The 16,325-nt window shown below is 48.9% G+C and overlaps 1 protein-coding gene and 1 long non-coding RNA gene across 7 annotated transcripts; one reads left to right on the top strand and one right to left on the bottom strand.

Moving 5' to 3' along the window:
• The first annotated feature begins 6,528 nt into the window (after positions 1-6,528).
• On the top strand, positions 6,529-13,576 carry RCC1 (regulator of chromosome condensation 1). 5 transcript variants are annotated; one of them, XM_006097248.3, is made up of 10 exons: positions 6,576-6,678; positions 7,235-7,342; positions 8,159-8,346; positions 8,488-8,661; positions 9,494-9,590; positions 9,690-9,812; positions 10,541-10,696; positions 10,931-11,050; positions 11,409-11,561; positions 12,575-13,576. In XM_006097248.3, the coding sequence occupies exons 1-10, from the start codon at positions 6,606-6,608 to the stop codon at positions 12,748-12,750; spliced, it is 1,368 nt and encodes a 455-aa protein (XP_006097310.1). In that variant the 5' UTR covers positions 6,576-6,605; the 3' UTR covers positions 12,751-13,576. The 5 variants fall into 5 exon arrangements, with proteins under 5 accessions (XP_006097311.1, XP_023616804.1, XP_006097310.1 ...); XM_006097249.3 differs by lacking the exon at positions 7,235-7,342 and having other exon boundaries at positions 6,529-6,678; XM_023761034.1 differs by lacking the exon at positions 8,488-8,661 and having other exon boundaries at positions 7,235-7,300.
• On the bottom strand, positions 11,914-16,324 carry LOC111827649. Of its 2 annotated transcripts, XR_002831296.1 has the most exons (3): positions 16,224-16,324; positions 15,954-16,088; positions 11,914-12,337 (listed from the first exon to the last, which is right to left on the bottom strand). It is a non-coding gene; the product is annotated as an uncharacterized LOC111827649 (long non-coding RNA). The 2 variants fall into 2 exon arrangements; XR_002831295.1 differs by lacking the exon at positions 11,914-12,337 and having other exon boundaries at positions 15,350-16,088.
• Position 16,325: the final 1 nt, after the last annotated feature.

Genomic DNA, 16,325 nt, shown 5'->3' with positions numbered 1-16,325 from the left:
ACCCGGCGCCAGAGAGAGGCAAAATGGGGGGCCCCCTTTTCCCCCGTTTACCGGGGGGGTTCCGGGCGGGAGGGCCGGGCCCCCCGCGCTCTTAACGAAGGCCGGTGGGCCCTTCCCCCGAAGGCTTTCTCGGTTCCGGCCCCGGGGCCCGAGCGGGCGGGGAGTTTCAAGATTCAAACGGCCGATCGCGGGCCCGCAGTGACCTCACTGGCCGGTGCGCGGACCTTGAGGCGGTGGCGGCGGGAGCGCTCCCTGGTGCGGGCCCGTTTCCGGAGCGGAGAGTGACTTTGCCCGGACTCCACGGGGGCGTTGGGCTTGCAGGGGGCCGGAACCCTGCGGGGAGGGGCGGCTTTAGGGTCTGCAGAGTCGGCGGGGAGGGGCTGCCGCAGGGCAGCGTGGGCACCGGGACCCCTGTGGACGGTAGAGGTGTGCTGAGAATTCCGCATCCACTTGTTAATGTAAAAAATATTCAAACCTGTAAAGAGTTTTTGTGAGTTTATTTGAGCCGAACTGTGGACAAGTGCCGGGAAGCAAAACCTCAAGGAATTGGGATGATGCTCCGGAGAATGGCGAGTTTTTACCTTGTTTTTATAAATTACCATCAAAGGAGGAGCCGGAAGTGGGTTACATGAGATCCATTGGTGAAAGATTAGGGAGGTGGGAGAAGGCCAAGCGGGAGACCTCTGGGATTGGATAAAAGGTGAAATGATGGACACATGCCTTTTACCGAGGGGGGTGCAGGGTAGTTAACAGTCCACAATTGACATGATGACAATAACAGTGAGGGAGTTTGTGGTCTGGGCCCCGGGGCCATCTGTTGCGCCCTGAGGGGTCCTGAAGAGGGAAGTTACTAGTTACCCAGACATTTCACAGGTATGTTATCTCAGATGCAGAAAGACAATAGGCTCAGTAAAGATTGGAAATTGATCTTTGTCAGGGAAAATACTGGCCTAGGAAATGACTGCCTTCTATAAACTGCTTTTAGTTAAATTTTTAATTTCAGACCATTCTTTGTACTTACTTTAGGTCTTTGAGTTTGCAGAACCGCCATGCAGGCCTTCCCTGAACTAGTCAGGTTAGCATGTGGGCCCCCCCCCCTTTTTTTTTTTTGTCCATAAACGCATCTGTCGACAGGTTATTTACTGCCGTCTACCCCGCGCTGCGCTGGCCGGGCTGGGGGGCGATGGTGAGCGATGGTGAGAAGGGCCCCACGTGGCCTTTGCGGAACTGCCGGTCTCCTTGGGGAGACCCACGCGGGGCCACAATTACGTAAGTGCCGGTGTGATCACGGATGTTTGCCGCGGAGCCAGGGGCACTGCTGCTGACAAGTCATTCATCAAATAGCAATTGAGGTGCTCCAACCAAGTGTGGTTCGCGCGTCCTAGCAGAAGTTGAGTGTATGGAGTGTTACACAGGAACTCAGCCCAGGAGGGTCAGGGATGGCTTTCCAGGTGAGGTGACGCTTGAACCGGGTTTTAAAGGAGCTGCAGAGTAGTTCAGGTGGAGGGATTAGGGTGATACAGGCAAAGGAAACAGCACATGCAAAGGCGTGAAGGTCTAGGTGAGTGTAGTGGTCAGGGATTCCACAGATGTTTGAGTCTGACTGGAACACAGGGTACAAGGAGAGGAGGAACAAGATGCTACAACAGGGACTGGGTCTTGAAAGGTCTCAGGTGCAAGACCAAGGGACACTGGGTGGAGGTGGAAAAGGCCCGATGGTTTCACCCAAGAAGAGTGTTAGGACGGAGTCTGGAACAATGAGTTAGGAGTTCATGCTGGTGTTTTCCGAGACATCCCAAGAGCAGGGATCCTGTTCAGTTTTGCAACTCACTAGTTGAGTCCCCTTGGGCCTCCCACTAAATCTTCCTATTAGTTTCTTTATCTGTAAAATGAAGGTAAGAGGCATGTGGTGAGAATTACTGATACCTATATTTTTCATAAAGCGGTAGTTCTCACATCTGGTGGAAAATGTGGCCCCTTTTCATAGGAAAAATAAACACATAAACCCAGACACAGCTCTGTATACAAAGGGGAACCCCTGGTTAGGAAACTTTTTAAAAAAATACTTTTTTATTGAAGGGACAGGGGGAGAGAGAGAGCGAAACATCAATGATGAGAGAGAATCATTGATTGGCTGCCTCCTGCACACCCGCCGCTGGGGATTGAGCCCTCAACCCGGGCATGTTCCCTTGACCAGAATCGAACCCCGGATCCTTTAGCCGGCAGGCCAATGCTCTATCCACTGAGCCAAACCAGCTAGGGCTGGTTAGGAAGCGCTTGAGGTGGAGTATCCCGGGAGTGTGCCTGGCACACAGCAGAAGTTCAGCAAATGTTTTTGACAGATGAGCCCTGTCCTCCCTCCCCTGGGGACCTTTCTCACAAAGAGATTCATCAGCCTCTGGGTCTGGCCCGCTCCTGACATTGGGGGTGAGGGGGTGGTAGGGACAGCTGCTGTGGTTAGAGGGCGGGCTCTGTCTCCCTTTGTAGAAACGAGGCTGTGGTGGGGTTCCAGGGGTCTAACAACCCCAGGGGGTCACAGCAGGAACAAGGCCCTCCCTGGTAGACTGTCTAGTCCAGCGGTCGCCAACCTGTGGTCCGTGAGGTCCGAAAGGTTGGTGACTGCTGGTCTAGTCTGATGTGCCCTCATTCATCACATGAAGAACAGGCCCAGGGAGAGGTGGGAAGGGGGAGCTCTGGCCCTGGTCGGGAGTGGTCGGGAGACCTGCCATTTCACCCCACTCCTGTGTGGCCTGGGGCGCCTTTCCCTGAACCTCAGCTTTCTTACCTGTGAAACCAGGGTGGTCACGTTTACCTCAGAAGGCAGGTGTGAGCATTCTAGGAGAGTTGACTCTGTGTCTGATTTTTAATTATTTGGGACTGTGTCTCACTCTTCTCCCAGATTGTCAGCTCCTCAAACATGGAAGCTGTGTGTGTGGATTGTGGGTGGACAAAAGACTACTCCTTATTCCCCGCCAGACACTCCCTGTCTGGTTAGGAAAACACACCCAGAGCAGTTAGAGAGGGCGTGTGCACAAGGACTGATTGTGCTCTAGGATGCAGGTGGGTAGTGGGTGTCAGGCTCCACCCTTGAGGAGGTGCCCTCTCATTCCCTGTCCTGCCCCGAGGATTGCTCACAGCAGCACTGCCGTGCCCAGAGACCTCCACTGGAGAGATGAGGATTCTCAGGCCCAGAGAACTGGGGTTGTTAGACCCTAAAGCCAGAGGTCAACCACAGCAGGGAGTTGTCCCCATTGTCCTTTCCCATGTCCTTCAGGTTCTTCACCCACCCGGCCCAGCCTCGCTGCCTCAGTCTCCTCTCTGGTCTCACCATCCTCTCCCTCTCAGGTTCCTTCTGCCCTTTGCCCTTTGTGTTTGGCCAAGTTCATGGGGGACCCTGGGGAGGCCTGCCCACGCTGCCTTCACCCCTGCCCGGATCATGGACTACCTTTAGCCAACCTGTTGTGGGGTTTTTTGTTTTGTTTGTTTGTTTATTTGTTTATTGTTTGTTTGTTTGTTTGTTTTAATCCATCAGATATACCTGGGTTCTATTTCTGACTCTCCACTCTCCTCCCCTAGTCCAGTTAATCTCTCTGTTTTCTTATTATGATAAAATATGCATACCATAAAATTTGCCATTTCAACCATTTATAAATATACAGTTTGGTGGCATTAATTGCATTCACATTGTTGTGTGACCCCAAAGTTATTCTCTGTGTATCACCTTGTCTATCCTTCACACAGCACCTTCTGTAACAGTTTTTTTCTTTCCCACTAGAATGTAAGCTCCATGAGAACAGGGGTAGGATTAGTGTTCTTTTTTTTTTCTTACTACTTCGGGCCCAAAGCCAAACAGTGGTAATAGACACTCAGTAAGTATTTGTGGAATGAATGAACGCTTGAGCTTCCATGTATTGAACACAGCAGGTCCTTGAATAATGATACTGCATTCAACATTGTTTCATTATAATGTTGATGAGACACTGTAATCTGTTCACTTAAAGTCACAGAACCCACCAAAACCGGTTTGGCTCAGTGGATAGAGCGTCGGCCTGCGGACTCAAGGGTCCCGGGTTCGATTCCGGTCAAGGGCATGTACCTGGGTTGCGGGCACATCCCCAGTAGGAGATGTGCAGGAGGCGGCTGATCGATGTTTCTCTCTCATCGATGTTTCTAACTCTCTATCTCTCTCCCTTCCTCTCTGTAAAAAATCAATAAAATATATTAAAAAAAAAAAAGTCACAGAACCTATTGACAATGTTAAGTGTGGAATTACTATTTATTGTGTGCTTGGCACTTAAAAGTTCTTTATAAAGTCTTTTTTACATTCTGTATTACAAAAAAAATGCAAGCTAGAGAAAAGAAAATGTTATTAAGAAAATCACAACACACAGACACTGGGGCGGTGGGGGCTTGCCCCGGGGTGGGAATGGCTGGGGGGGGTGTCAATCAGGGAAAAAGGTGACATATGTAAAACTTTAGACAATAATAATAATTTTAAAAAAACAATCATAAGGAAGAGAAAATACATTTATAGCATTGTACGTATTTATTGAAAAAACTCCACATATAAGTGAATCTGGCAGTTCAGACCTGTGTTGTTTAGGGTCAGTTGTATTTAGTTTTGTAAGAAACTGCCAAACTGTCTTCCAAAGTGGCCGTGCCATTTTGCATTCCCACCAATGAGTGAGAATTCTGCTGTTTCACGTCCTCACCAGCATTTGGCACTGTGTTCCAGGTTTGGGCCATTCCAATAGATGTGCAGTGTACATTTCATTCTGTCTTGAGGGCAGCCCTAAGAAGTAGTATGGTAACCCCTTTTACAGATGAGGATACAATTCAGAGGTTAAGGCTGCTGGCCAACCATGGTCACAAAAGCCAGGTGAGCAAGCCACAGTTCTGGCAGGTGAATCCAGTTCCCTCTAATCCCAAGGAATGTGCATTTTTAGTGGGAAGAGGGGTCTCAAAGAGGTGGGTTGGAGGGAGGTGGGTTGGAGGGAGGTTTCCCGGCCTGGGAGAATAAAAGTTGGGTGAAGCTCAGAACTGCCACCTCATTAGAGTCACAACCTGTAGAACAGGGGTCCTCAAACTTTTTAAACAGGGGGCCAGTTCACTGTCCCTCAGACCGTTGGAGGGCCAGACTATAGTTTAAAAAAAAAAACTGTGAACAAATGAGAGAATCATTGATTGGCTGTCTCCCGCACATTCCACACTGGGGATCGAGCCTGCAACCTGGGCATGTGCCCCAGACTGGAATCGAACCCGGGACCCTTCAGTCCTCAGGCTGAAGCTCTATCCACTGAGCTAAACCAGCTAGGGCCCAACAACCCTTCTTGTCACCCATAGGTGATTTCCTTTCCCTCTTTTGTAACACTTGGTGTTTGTGTGCCCTTGTTGGACTCTTTAGAAAAGCCAGGCTCCTCCCAGAAGTGACACTTAGGGATCAAAGGGCACAAATGGCCTGGTTTGGTTTTACTTAATTAGAATTAGAATAACTTTGTAATGTTTGATAATAACAGTAACACATCAGAGTTACATAGTGATTATGTAGTTAACCATTAGTTACAAAGTTACTAGTGATTATCTCAGGGTTTGAGGGCAGTTATGAGGGATACTTAATGTTCTTCAGCTATAGCCACACCAGCTTTTTCATTTTTTTTTTTTTTTTAGCTTTTTCATTTTTTATAATAAAAACTAGAGGCCCGGTGCATGAAAATTCATATACTGGAGTGGGGGTGTCCCTCAGCCCGGCCTGCCCCTCTACAGTCCGAGAGCCCTTAGGGGTGGGAGGCGACCCGGTGATCAAGGGAAGGTGATACCCCATTGCACCTCTGCTGCTGCCACTGCCGGCAGCACAAGCCTCGGCCGGCCCTGGTTATCTGAGCCTCGGCCGGCCCTGGGCGGCTGGGCAGCCACCATCCGAGGCTTGCCTGCACCTCGGGCCAGCCCTGGGCGGCTGGGGGCTGAGGGGACTGGGGGTCTCCGGAGGCAGGCATGCAGAGTGGCCGGGCCCGCCTAGGAGCGGACCCAGCCTTGCCGTGCACCTGCCACCCCGGCAGGGCTGAGGGGACTGTGCACCGCCATCTTGTGGCTGTGGACACCGCCAGCTTTGAGGGCGTGACAGTCAATTAGCATATTCCCTCCTTATTGACTGTGGGTGCCACCATCTTTGAGGGTGGGGCAGTCAATTAGCATATTCCCTCTTTATTTGATAGGATATGTAATGCTTCTTATTAAACATCTTGTGCTCGCTTCGGCAGCACATATGTTCAATAAGTCTCTGAAAGCATCACTTTTAGTGGCTTCATACTGTTCGATCATGAATATACTACATAGCCGCTCTCCTACTATTAACCGGCCCTGATTGCTCCACTTTTTTTTTTTTTTTTTAATGTTATGAAGCATACAGTAGAGAATATCTGTGGAACTTACTCTTTGGGCGTATTATCCTGTTCTTGTTCTTAGATAAATTCTGAGAAGTGGAATTGCTGGGCAGTGCCTCTCGCCTTTGTAAAGGTCTTTTTCTTTGGGTAATATTGCCTAATTAGAGCAGGACATTGATTGCCATCTGACATGGAGTATTTGCCTGGGCTTTTCAGGACAGGAAGATGCCACCCAAGCGTGTGGCTAAGAAAAGGTCACCCCCAGAAGATGCTCTCCCCAAAAGCAAGAAAGTGAAGGGTAAGTTGGCTTCTGTCTCTATGTATGGCCTCTTGAAGCCCCCAAAATCTGGGACTGGGCTCCTTCCCCGCTGACATTTGAAGCTGAGGGGCCTGGAAGTCCATAAGCTCCACCCAGTTGGCAGGTCTCCTGTAGGTCATTGAATCCCACCCTCAAGGAATCATAAAGGCACAGAGACTTGTTCAAAGCACTCAGGTGGTACTAGCAAAACACTAGACCCGAAGGCTTTGCCCCAGGCAGTAGTGGCTTATGGTTTGAACCACTGGCATCCAGATGTGGGTCCATGGCCCTGCCACTTTCTAGGTATGTAGCTTTGAGCAAGTATCTTACTCTCGCTGAGCTTGGATTACCCTTTCATGAAATAGGAGGCGAGAACAATTCCAACCTCACCGGCCTGTTGTGAGGAAAAGGAGATAATGTCATGGTAGCATTTGAGGGAGGTGGCTGTGGTTTCCTCTTTTCTGGAACCCTGGAGGGAGACAGGGAGGAGAGATCCACCCCCAATCTGAGAAGGGGGAGTGTGGACCCATACTCAGACAGTGTCTGTCTTTTGCAGACCCTCGTAACCAGGCAGTGAGGGCCGGTGCTTCCCACCGAGTTCCAGGCGCCCGCTACACCCAAGGTGCCTGCAGGCCGAGCCCTGCCAACCAGAAAACCCGACCAGGTGGCTCCCTGCCCAGCACAGCCTCAGAGGCCCTGGCAACCCTGGGGGAGGGACTGGACACCATTGGCTGTCCAGGGCCACAGATGGTTGCCATTGGCCAGCAGATGGTCCTGGACTGCCCACTGGTTGGCGCTTACCTCGGCAAAAACCTGTGTTAGCTCTTACTGCTCCTCCCTCTTCAGCTGTGGTTGTGTATCTACTTATTGGAACCAAGGTGTCTGTATGAATATGTTCAGGAGTTCCGTGACACCTCTCTGAGGCTCCATTCCCTTTCCTATAAAATGGGATCTTAAATATGGAAACACTATTACTTATTAGCTCTATTAACCTCTCTGAGGCTCCATTCCCTTTCGTATAAAGTAAGCAGTCAGTAAAGAGTAGACTTTACACCTGAGCCCTCACTTTCGGCACCATGGCGGCAATTTAGCATTAGTGGAGTAAGCAGTCAGTAAAGAGTAGACTTTACACCTGAGCCCTCACTTTCGGCACCATGGCGCCTTATCAAGAACTTAGAGCTACTCGGGAAAACTATCTTGGGTGCTCACTGTTCTCCCCACCAAGATTCATTTCACAATACTGAGTGTCTCCTTGTTTCTATGTCCTTCCTTTCGATTAATAATGTGCTCGATTTTTAACCTTTACACAAACCCTATGAGGTAGGGACTTCTGATATCCCCATTTCACAAATGAGGGAACAGGCTCAGAAGGGTCATACTGAGGTCTGTGGCAGAGCAGGGGATTGAACCCAGAGCCCATGCAGTGACCTCTCCTCGCTCCCATCATCCTACACACTCGGCTGTCTTCTTCACTCCTCAGTCTCACATAGGTCCCACCGCACAGAACCGGGCTTGGTGCTGACACTGGGCCAGGGTGACGTGGGCCAGTTGGGGCTGGGCGAGAATGTGATGGAGAGGAAGAAGCCAGCCCTAGTAACCATTCCGGAAGACATTGTACAGGCTGAGGCTGGGGGCATGCACACCGTGTGTCTAAGCAAAAGTGGCCAGGTAGGTTGGGGGCGTGGCGTGGGATGGATAGGGTCTGGGGGAGGAGGCTTGGAGATGGAGCTGGCTAGCTGCGCGGGGTGGTCTGAACAAGAATGGACTGAAAGGCCAGATCTTGCACTAATGGGGGCATCCTGGGCACAGGTCTACTCCTTTGGCTGCAATGATGAGGGTGCCCTGGGAAGGGACACATCAGTGGAGGGCTCAGAGACGGTTCCTGGGAAAGTGGAACTGAAAGTGGAACTGCAAGAGAAAGTGGTACAAGTGTCAGCAGGAGACAGTCACACCGCGGCGCTCACCGAGGATGGCCGCTTCCGGGTAAGATGGGCTGGAAGACTGCATGGGCTGGCAGACAGAATTAACTGGTGGGGCCCCAAGGATAACCTATCTCCATGCCTCTATTCTACTTACTGGTGAGGAAATCAAGTCCTAGAAGTAGAGGTTGGGCCCAGACCCAGCCAGGTCTCTGGCTTCTTCATTCAGGCCTGTCCACTCCATTGGCTGTTGCCTAGAATCTGATGTTGTGAAGTGTGTCTTAGGAGAGAGGTGGGTCAAGGATGTCTTTGGCCGAGCCTGATCCAGCAAGCCTGTTGTTCTCACCCATCTTGCTTCCTTCAACCTCTCCTCCCTTCCTAGCTGTCTTCCATGCTTCTCAGGAATATTGGGTTTTTATATTAATTTTTATTTATTTTAATATATTTTTATTGATTTCAGAGAGGGAGAGAGAGAGACAGAAACATCAATGATGAGAGAGAATCATTGATCGGCTGCCTCCTGCTCGTCCCCTACTGGGGATTGAGCTTCCAACCCAGGCATGTGCCCTTGTCCGGAATCGAGCCCAAGACCCTTTGGTATGAAGGCCATAGCTCTATCCATAAGCCAGCGCTCGACAACCGGTGGTCCGCAGACCACTGGTGGTCTGTGAGGTTCGAAAGGTTGGCGACCACTGCACTAAGCCAAACCGGCTAGGGCATTCCTTTGATAGTAGACCATGTGTGATTTCATTCATAAGCATTTCACTGTATGCCCTCATTGCTGTTCACCTCTCCATCCCCATCTGGCACCAGTGCCCCTTACCAGACAGCTCTATGGTTGATCTGGCTGGTATGGGGCATGCAGGACTGGCTGAGTGCTCTGCCCTCCCTTCTAGGACAATAATGGTGTGATTGGGCTCTTGGAGCCCATGAAGAAGAGCATGGTACCTGTGCAAGTGCAGCTGAGTGCGCCTGTGGTGAAGGTGGCCTCGGGTGAGTCTGGGCAGGAGTTGGAGAACCTTATTCTGGTGTTGGCCAAGCCTTGGGCTCTACAGACAAGTCCTGCATCTCCTGCCTTCCTCTCGCCCTCAGGAAACGACCACTTGGTGATGCTGACAGCTGATGGTGACCTCTACACTTTGGGCTGCGGGGAGCAGGGCCAGCTGGGCCGTGTCCCTGAATTATTTGCCAATCGTGGTGGCCGGCAGGGCCTTGGTAGGTGGGCTAGGTCCCTCTGCCAGGGCAACTCAGCAGTACACCCCCTGATGAAGGTCATAGGCAGGAGGGATTCTCTGTGTGCGTTTAGGCTTACATCAGATAGACTTGCAGTGGTAGTTAAGGACATTGACTCTAGCCATGGCCGGTAGCTCAGTTTGTTTGACCATCGTCCCATTACCCCAGGGTTATGGGATCAATCCCTGTTCAGGGCACATATAGGAGGCAACCAGTGAATGCATAGATGAATGGAGCAACAAATCGATTTTCTCTCTCTCTTCCTCCCTCTTTCAAATCAATAAATAAATTCACAGATAGATAGATAGATAGATAGATAGATAGATAGATAGATAAGAACTTTGACTCTAGAGCCAGGCTACCCTGGTTTTGAATCCTGGTTCTACCACCTGTTGGCTATGGGACCCTGGACATAGTTTTCTCATCTCTAAACCTACCTACTTCATTGGGTTGTTGTGAGGTTAAATGAGTTAACAGAGAAGAATGGCACCTGGTAAATATCCCATGTAAATATTACCTCTTAGGGCTGTGGGAGTCTGAGTGAGGCTCTTTACTCTCTTGGCCTCAGATACCTCTTCTGTCTAACAGGGAGAAAAGTCCCTGCTTAGCATCCCTTCGAGGGCTTTAGTGATGTGGGAGAAACCACCACGGGGCAGAGAGGAGAGGCTTTGTGTGTCTGCCACTGACCTTGGCTGCTTCTCTGCCTGCAGAACGACTCCTGGTCCCCAAGTGTGTGATGTTGAAATCCAGGGGAACCCGTGGCCATGTGAAATTCCAGGATGCCTTCTGTGGCGCCTACTTCACCTTTGCCATCTCCCTCGAGGGCCATGTGTATGGCTTTGGCCTTTCAAACTACCATCAACTTGGTGAGTCCCAAACCCAGCATCGGGCATAGCCAAAGTGACCTGGGTTCCAATCCTGGCTCCACTACTCATTTATTGTACACTCTTGGTGGAGTCACCCCTCGGAGCCAGTTTTGTCATCTGTAAAGTGATAATATTCATTTGCTGGTAGAGGGTAGGATGGCCTCAGTGGGGGATGAAGAACAGCTCCTTGGACACTTTTACCCTTGACAACTCTCTCCGGGCCTTGCCTTCCAGGAACCTCAGGCACAGAATCTTGCTTTGTACCCCAGAACTTGACATCCTTCAAGAACTCTACCAAGTCCTGGGTGGGCTTCTCTGGTGGCCAGCACCATACAGTCTGCATGGATTCAGAAGGTGGGACCTTTGGATCAGGAATGCCCTCATCTCTTTGCATGGGCCTGGCCTGATCCTGAGCCCATGGCTCTTGGAACCTGGATCTGCTTCATAGGTTGGAGATGTGGGTCTATGAGGGTCACAACTAACCCCCCAGAGTCCTGGTGCTCTTCCAAGTATGAATTCAGTGGGGGCCTGTGGAGGCTCTCCCAGGCCTCCCCAAAACTGGGAGAGATACTGAAGACCTCCTCACCACCCAGGGAATGAGGACCAGCTCCCATGGATATGGGAACTTAGCTGGCCAACCTGGAACACACCCTCTGCTACTCCACCCACACCTTAAGTCCAATTCCTGTCTGCTCTCTCCCTCCTCCCACAGGAAAAGCATACAGCCTGGGCCGGGCTGAGTACGGGAGGCTGGGCCTGGGAGAGGGTGCCGAGGAGAAGAGCATGCCCACCCTCATCCCCAGGCTGCCCATCGTCTCCTCAGTGGCTTGTGGGGCCTCTGTGGGATATGCCGTGACCAAGGATGGTAAGTGGGGCTGCCCACCTTCAGTCTGATTGGGGCCTGGGGGTTGTGACTCCTGTCAAATGGCCCAGCAGGCTCTGATGGCCACCATGAGATGGAGCTGAGATGCAGTATTTATGAAAACATGGTTTTTCTCCTGATTGTCAAAAGCTCTGACTTTGATGAACTTAAAATGAATTTTAAAATTATTTTTTATAGAGAGAGAGTGGAAAGGCAGAAGGGGAGGAGAGAGGGAGAAATATTGATTTGAGAAACATCAATTGATTGCCTCCCACATGTGCCATGACCGTGGCTGGGGATCGAACCCACAACCCTTTGGTGGATGGGCCAACACTCTCCACTGAGCAACACTGGCCAGGGGAATAAACAAATTCTTTTAATAAAGGTAATTTGTTCTGTAGAGGGGAAAAAACAGCAAAAGGGGATATATAACCGAGACCTGGCCAGGCAGTAGGACTTGAACCCAGGTCTCCAGACTCCTGATTCAGGCTTTTCTTTACATTTTCCACCATGGAGGGTGTAAGTGAGCAGTCACCAAAGCCTGAGTGGATGAGGGTCACAGCCATGGAGGCCTTGAGAAGTCAGGCTAGTGGAGGTGCTTGATGTAGAGTTCCTGAGGAAGTGGGGCTTGTACTTATACCTGGAAGATTTCTGATAAGCAAAGGAGGGCATCCTGGCACAGAAACATCCAGAGCCGTCTCGTAGGTGGCTGGTCCTGGGAGTGGAGAGTGGTGGAGTTTTCAGAGTGGCTAGTCACAGTAGGGCCTTGAATGCCATGCCTAGGAATAGGGAGAAGTAACTGGTGATGGTTAAGGGCTGTGGTCCCAGGATGACAGAGCTCTTATCCATCATCTCCCTGGCTTTTCCCAGCTTCCCTGAACTCCCAGAGGCTGGGTCATTGCCAGGCTGCTATAGGCCAAGGCTAAAATTCACCCTTCTGTCCCAGGCTTCTGTCACTCAAGAAAGGTGAGGCTATGGATTCTGAAGATTGCTGCCCCTGTGTGTCTCTCTTGTAGGTCGTGTTTTTGCCTGGGGCATGGGCACCAACTACCAGCTGGGCACAGGACAGGAGGAGGATGCCTGGATCCCCGTGGAGATGACAGGCAAACAGCTGGAGAACCGCCTGGTTCTGTCTGTGTCCAGCGGGGGCCAGCACACAGTCTTACTAGTCAGGGACAAGCAACAGAGCTGATGAAGCTTCTAGGGCCTGGCTCCCGGCCCCCCCTCCCTCCTGGAACACAGAAGCTGTGATGACTACAGACTCCAGCAGGCCTTCCCCAGCCCCAAGTACTTTGTCATCACCTGCCTTTTTTTCCATCCACGGAACAGAATCACTTTCCTCTTTTTTATTCCTCTCTGGAATTAGCCTGTAACCTATAGGATGGAGAGGGCGGAATGGAAGAGGGGAGTGGGTTTTGTTGGAATGTTTGATTCCCACACCCTGAGGAGTTGGGGCTCCATCGAGCCCTACTCTAGTCATGTGCCACTCTTATGTCCTTCACAATCCACAGGCAGACCGATGGTACAGTTGTCGGACCCAGCTGTCAGCACCTATGCCTGGGGGAAACTGGAGAAGGGGCAGGGCTACCAGCCATGGGCAAGCCCAAGCCAAATATTTGGCCCTGAACAGGTGTCCAAAGGGGCAAATAAAGAGTGATCCTCCACTTGATCAAGAAAAAGGCCAATCAGCTTTTCTCCCAGAAGCACAAGTGTTCTGTCCTGCACGGCCCGTCCACCTGCCTCACCTGCCTGAAGTCTGGACAGGAAGCTGGCCTGCAGTGCAGGACATGGGGGCGAGGGAAGGAGGGTTTTATAAACAAACAGCAATATCGAGAGTGAAGGGAGGGCAGGGAAGAGGGTTGGATGGGCAGAGACTGGTTCCCAGAAAGGGAAGCAGAAGCTTGTACCGCGTCTGAGAAAATAGCAAGCAGGTTTTTTTTTTAATGTAAAGTATTTTAGAAGAGAGAGTGAAATCTTTTAACATTTTGAATAAATTTAGAGTTTTATAAAACAGGCCACTTGTTTTCTACACATTCCCTGCTTTTTTAAGGGAACATCTGCTGTGTTGGGAAGGGCAGGATAAACCCACACCTGTGGACTTTGTCAAGACTAGGACTTAAGGTGATGTCAAGATGTCCTGATGTGTGCCTGTCAGCTGTGACTGTTCCATATAAATCAAAAAAGATTTTATTTTTGCTTAGGTATTTATGTTTCAGGAATCACTGTATTTAAAAAAATTTATGCTGCATAATATGAGAGACAGAATGGTTCTTTCAACATCCTAATCCCAAATCAAGATGGTACATCTCTACAAATACTTTTACTAAGCTTGCTTTTTTATCATTTTCAACAGCTCATGTAATTGATAAAACATGATTAACTGCACAGTAACTCCTAAGACAACTTATTCATATTGATGTAGATTTTCACAGGCATTTGAGCAAACAAAATCATAAAGCTGGCCTGTCTAATATGATGGTCACTAGCTACATGTAGCCATTTACATTTAAATCAATTAAAATGTGTAAAAATTTTAAATTAACTTCCTTTTTGCACTAGCCACATTTCAAGCCCTCAATAATTACATGTGGTTAGTGCCTATGGTATTGGGCTATAGAACGTTTCTATAATTTCAGAAAGCTGCAATGAATATTGTTGATACAGCAGGTCTGTATATGAATAAGAAGACATTTTTATTAGGGCCAGGAGGATTTTTCTTGGATGTCAGTGACTTTAAAAATGAATATAATGTAAAATAACTTAAAATGTAGTCTGTGATTTTTTCCCCCCCTTTTGAATTTTTAGTTTTGATACAGGCACTATACTGATTAGAAATTGACTTCTTAAAAGGAAAAAGAAATCACACTTTGATCAATCCCTCTCCCCCATCCACCTCATACCCATCCACCACCAATTTAAGTTGGATTAGATTTATTGGAGTTTTTCCCTTTGACAATATAGCGGGTTGGAAGTGCCTTGTTTTTAATAATAGCTCTTATGGAGTGGGACCAAAATGGGCCAGGCATTGTGCTGAGCACTTAATAGGCAATAATAGTTTGTTTAATCCTCACTTCACACCAGCTTTTAAAGTAGTAATTGCTGTCTCAGGAAACAATCCCTGAGAGTTGAAGTGTAGGCTAGAATCTAAATCAGCTTCTACCTGAACCCAGAACTCAAGTCCTTTTCCTTGTATTGCAAGTTCTCTGTTGGTGCCTTATGTATATCAGAACTGTCAGGCACATAGTGTTCTCTAGTATAACTATTGTACTTTTTTTTTATTCCCTGGAATTAATAATTAATTGCCTTGTTTTTCAAATGCTTAGTTCTATCTTCCCTCATCTTCTTCCATCCTGGATTGATTACCCCAAAACAGATGTAGTCATAGTACCCCATGTGGCTCAGCTATAAATAATGTAAATGTTTAATACTGCTTTCACAAAAATTAAGATGGAGAAGTATGTATGTAGGAGGGGCAGTTGTTAAAATATCTGAAACTATAAATGAGTGAGTATGTTATTTAGAAATATGCAGGTACATTCTAAGGAAAAGATTTGGAAATCATTGCCCCAATAGAGTGAGAGTTGGGGGTGAGGATAGATGGGGTAAGGGACTGCTGTTTATATCATAAAATCAGCAAATTTTTTTTTCAGTGCATACTTACTCCCAAACATTGTAGGAATTTTATTAGGAACAAATGTATAAAGATCCCTGTCTCATGAAGCTTATATTCTAAGTAAGTATTTAAAATTTTTCCATACTTTAAAAATAGTAAGCAAAGAGCACAGCACAGGTTGGCAAACAGAACTAAATATATTGCTATAAGTTATCATTTGAAGGTCTCACAACACCCTATAAGGTAAGCACTGCTATTATCCACATTCATCTCAGGTTCAATAACTTGGCAGAATAATTGAGAAGGGGCTGGCATTGGTGCTCCATTTGTTTGAATCTATAGCCAAAGCACCCAACCACTACATTACTATTGCAGTGAAATTTGGCAATTTTGGCAACTCTTGGTTGGATCTCGTTTTCAGACCCATGAGTGCCTGACATAGGGGCTCATCAGCCCAGTTGGGAGTCCCACAAAGGGATCCGGAAGCATTTGTTATGAACTTCACTGTTTGAGACAACTATCACCAACAGAGGTCCCATTCTGAGAAATGGGCACCAAAGTGAGCCGATGGCCTGGGACACTGTTAAACTCAAGATTCAAGTCATCGATATCGTGTTTACCAAGGCCTTCCAGGGGCAGGTTAAAGTCCCTGGCGGTTTGGATTAGGGTAGTGGATGTGGGACTCAAGAAAGCAGAGTGACAAGACTGGGGATTGACTGGTTGAGATGACAGGATCGCCCCAATTTACACTCCTTTTAACCCCGCCCCCTCCGGCGATTCACGGGAATGATGGAGGAATCCCATTCCAGCTTCAACAAAAATCTCGTCTTGCGAACTGGGTGGCTGGGGCAGACCAGTGGCTTGTCCACAGAGTTCATGGAACTGGATCGTCCAGGCTCCCAAAGGGGACATTTCACCTTAAAAAAACAACTTGTATTTGCAAGTTTCTACAATGAGCGTATATTACTTTTGAAACGTTATTTGTACGTCTGTTTAACTACATAAAAGTCAGAAAGAAACTCGAGAGCCAGTTACCCCAGCAACCCACCAACCTGCGCAGGGTGAAGTCCACCCTGCGCCGCGCCACGGACTCGGATCCCAATTCGCCCGGAGGGACCCGGAAGCTGCGCCTACTGAGTCTCCGGAAAATTCCG

Source organism: Myotis lucifugus, unplaced genomic scaffold (assembly GCF_000147115.1).
Source record: "Myotis lucifugus unplaced genomic scaffold, Myoluc2.0 scaffold_197, whole genome shotgun sequence".
In the NCBI taxonomy this organism is placed as follows: Eukaryota; Metazoa; Chordata; class Mammalia; order Chiroptera; family Vespertilionidae; genus Myotis; species Myotis lucifugus.
This window is presented reverse-complemented; position numbering and strand designations above follow the sequence as displayed.

What these genes read in the sequence shown, in the direction of transcription:
- RCC1 (XM_006097248.3), top strand. Translation starts at nt 6,606, where the DNA reads ATGCCACCCAAGCGTGTGGCTAAGAAAAGGTCACCCCCAGAAGATGCT. An exon ending in CAAAAGCAAGAAAGTGAAGG is followed by an intron (nt 6,679 to 7,234) that starts GTAAGTTGGCTT and finishes TGTCTTTTGCAG; the next exon opens with ACCCTCGTAACCAGGCAGTG. An exon ending in TTCAAACTACCATCAACTTG is followed by an intron (nt 10,697 to 10,930) that starts GTGAGTCCCAAA and finishes CTTGCCTTCCAG; the next exon opens with GAACCTCAGGCACAGAATCT.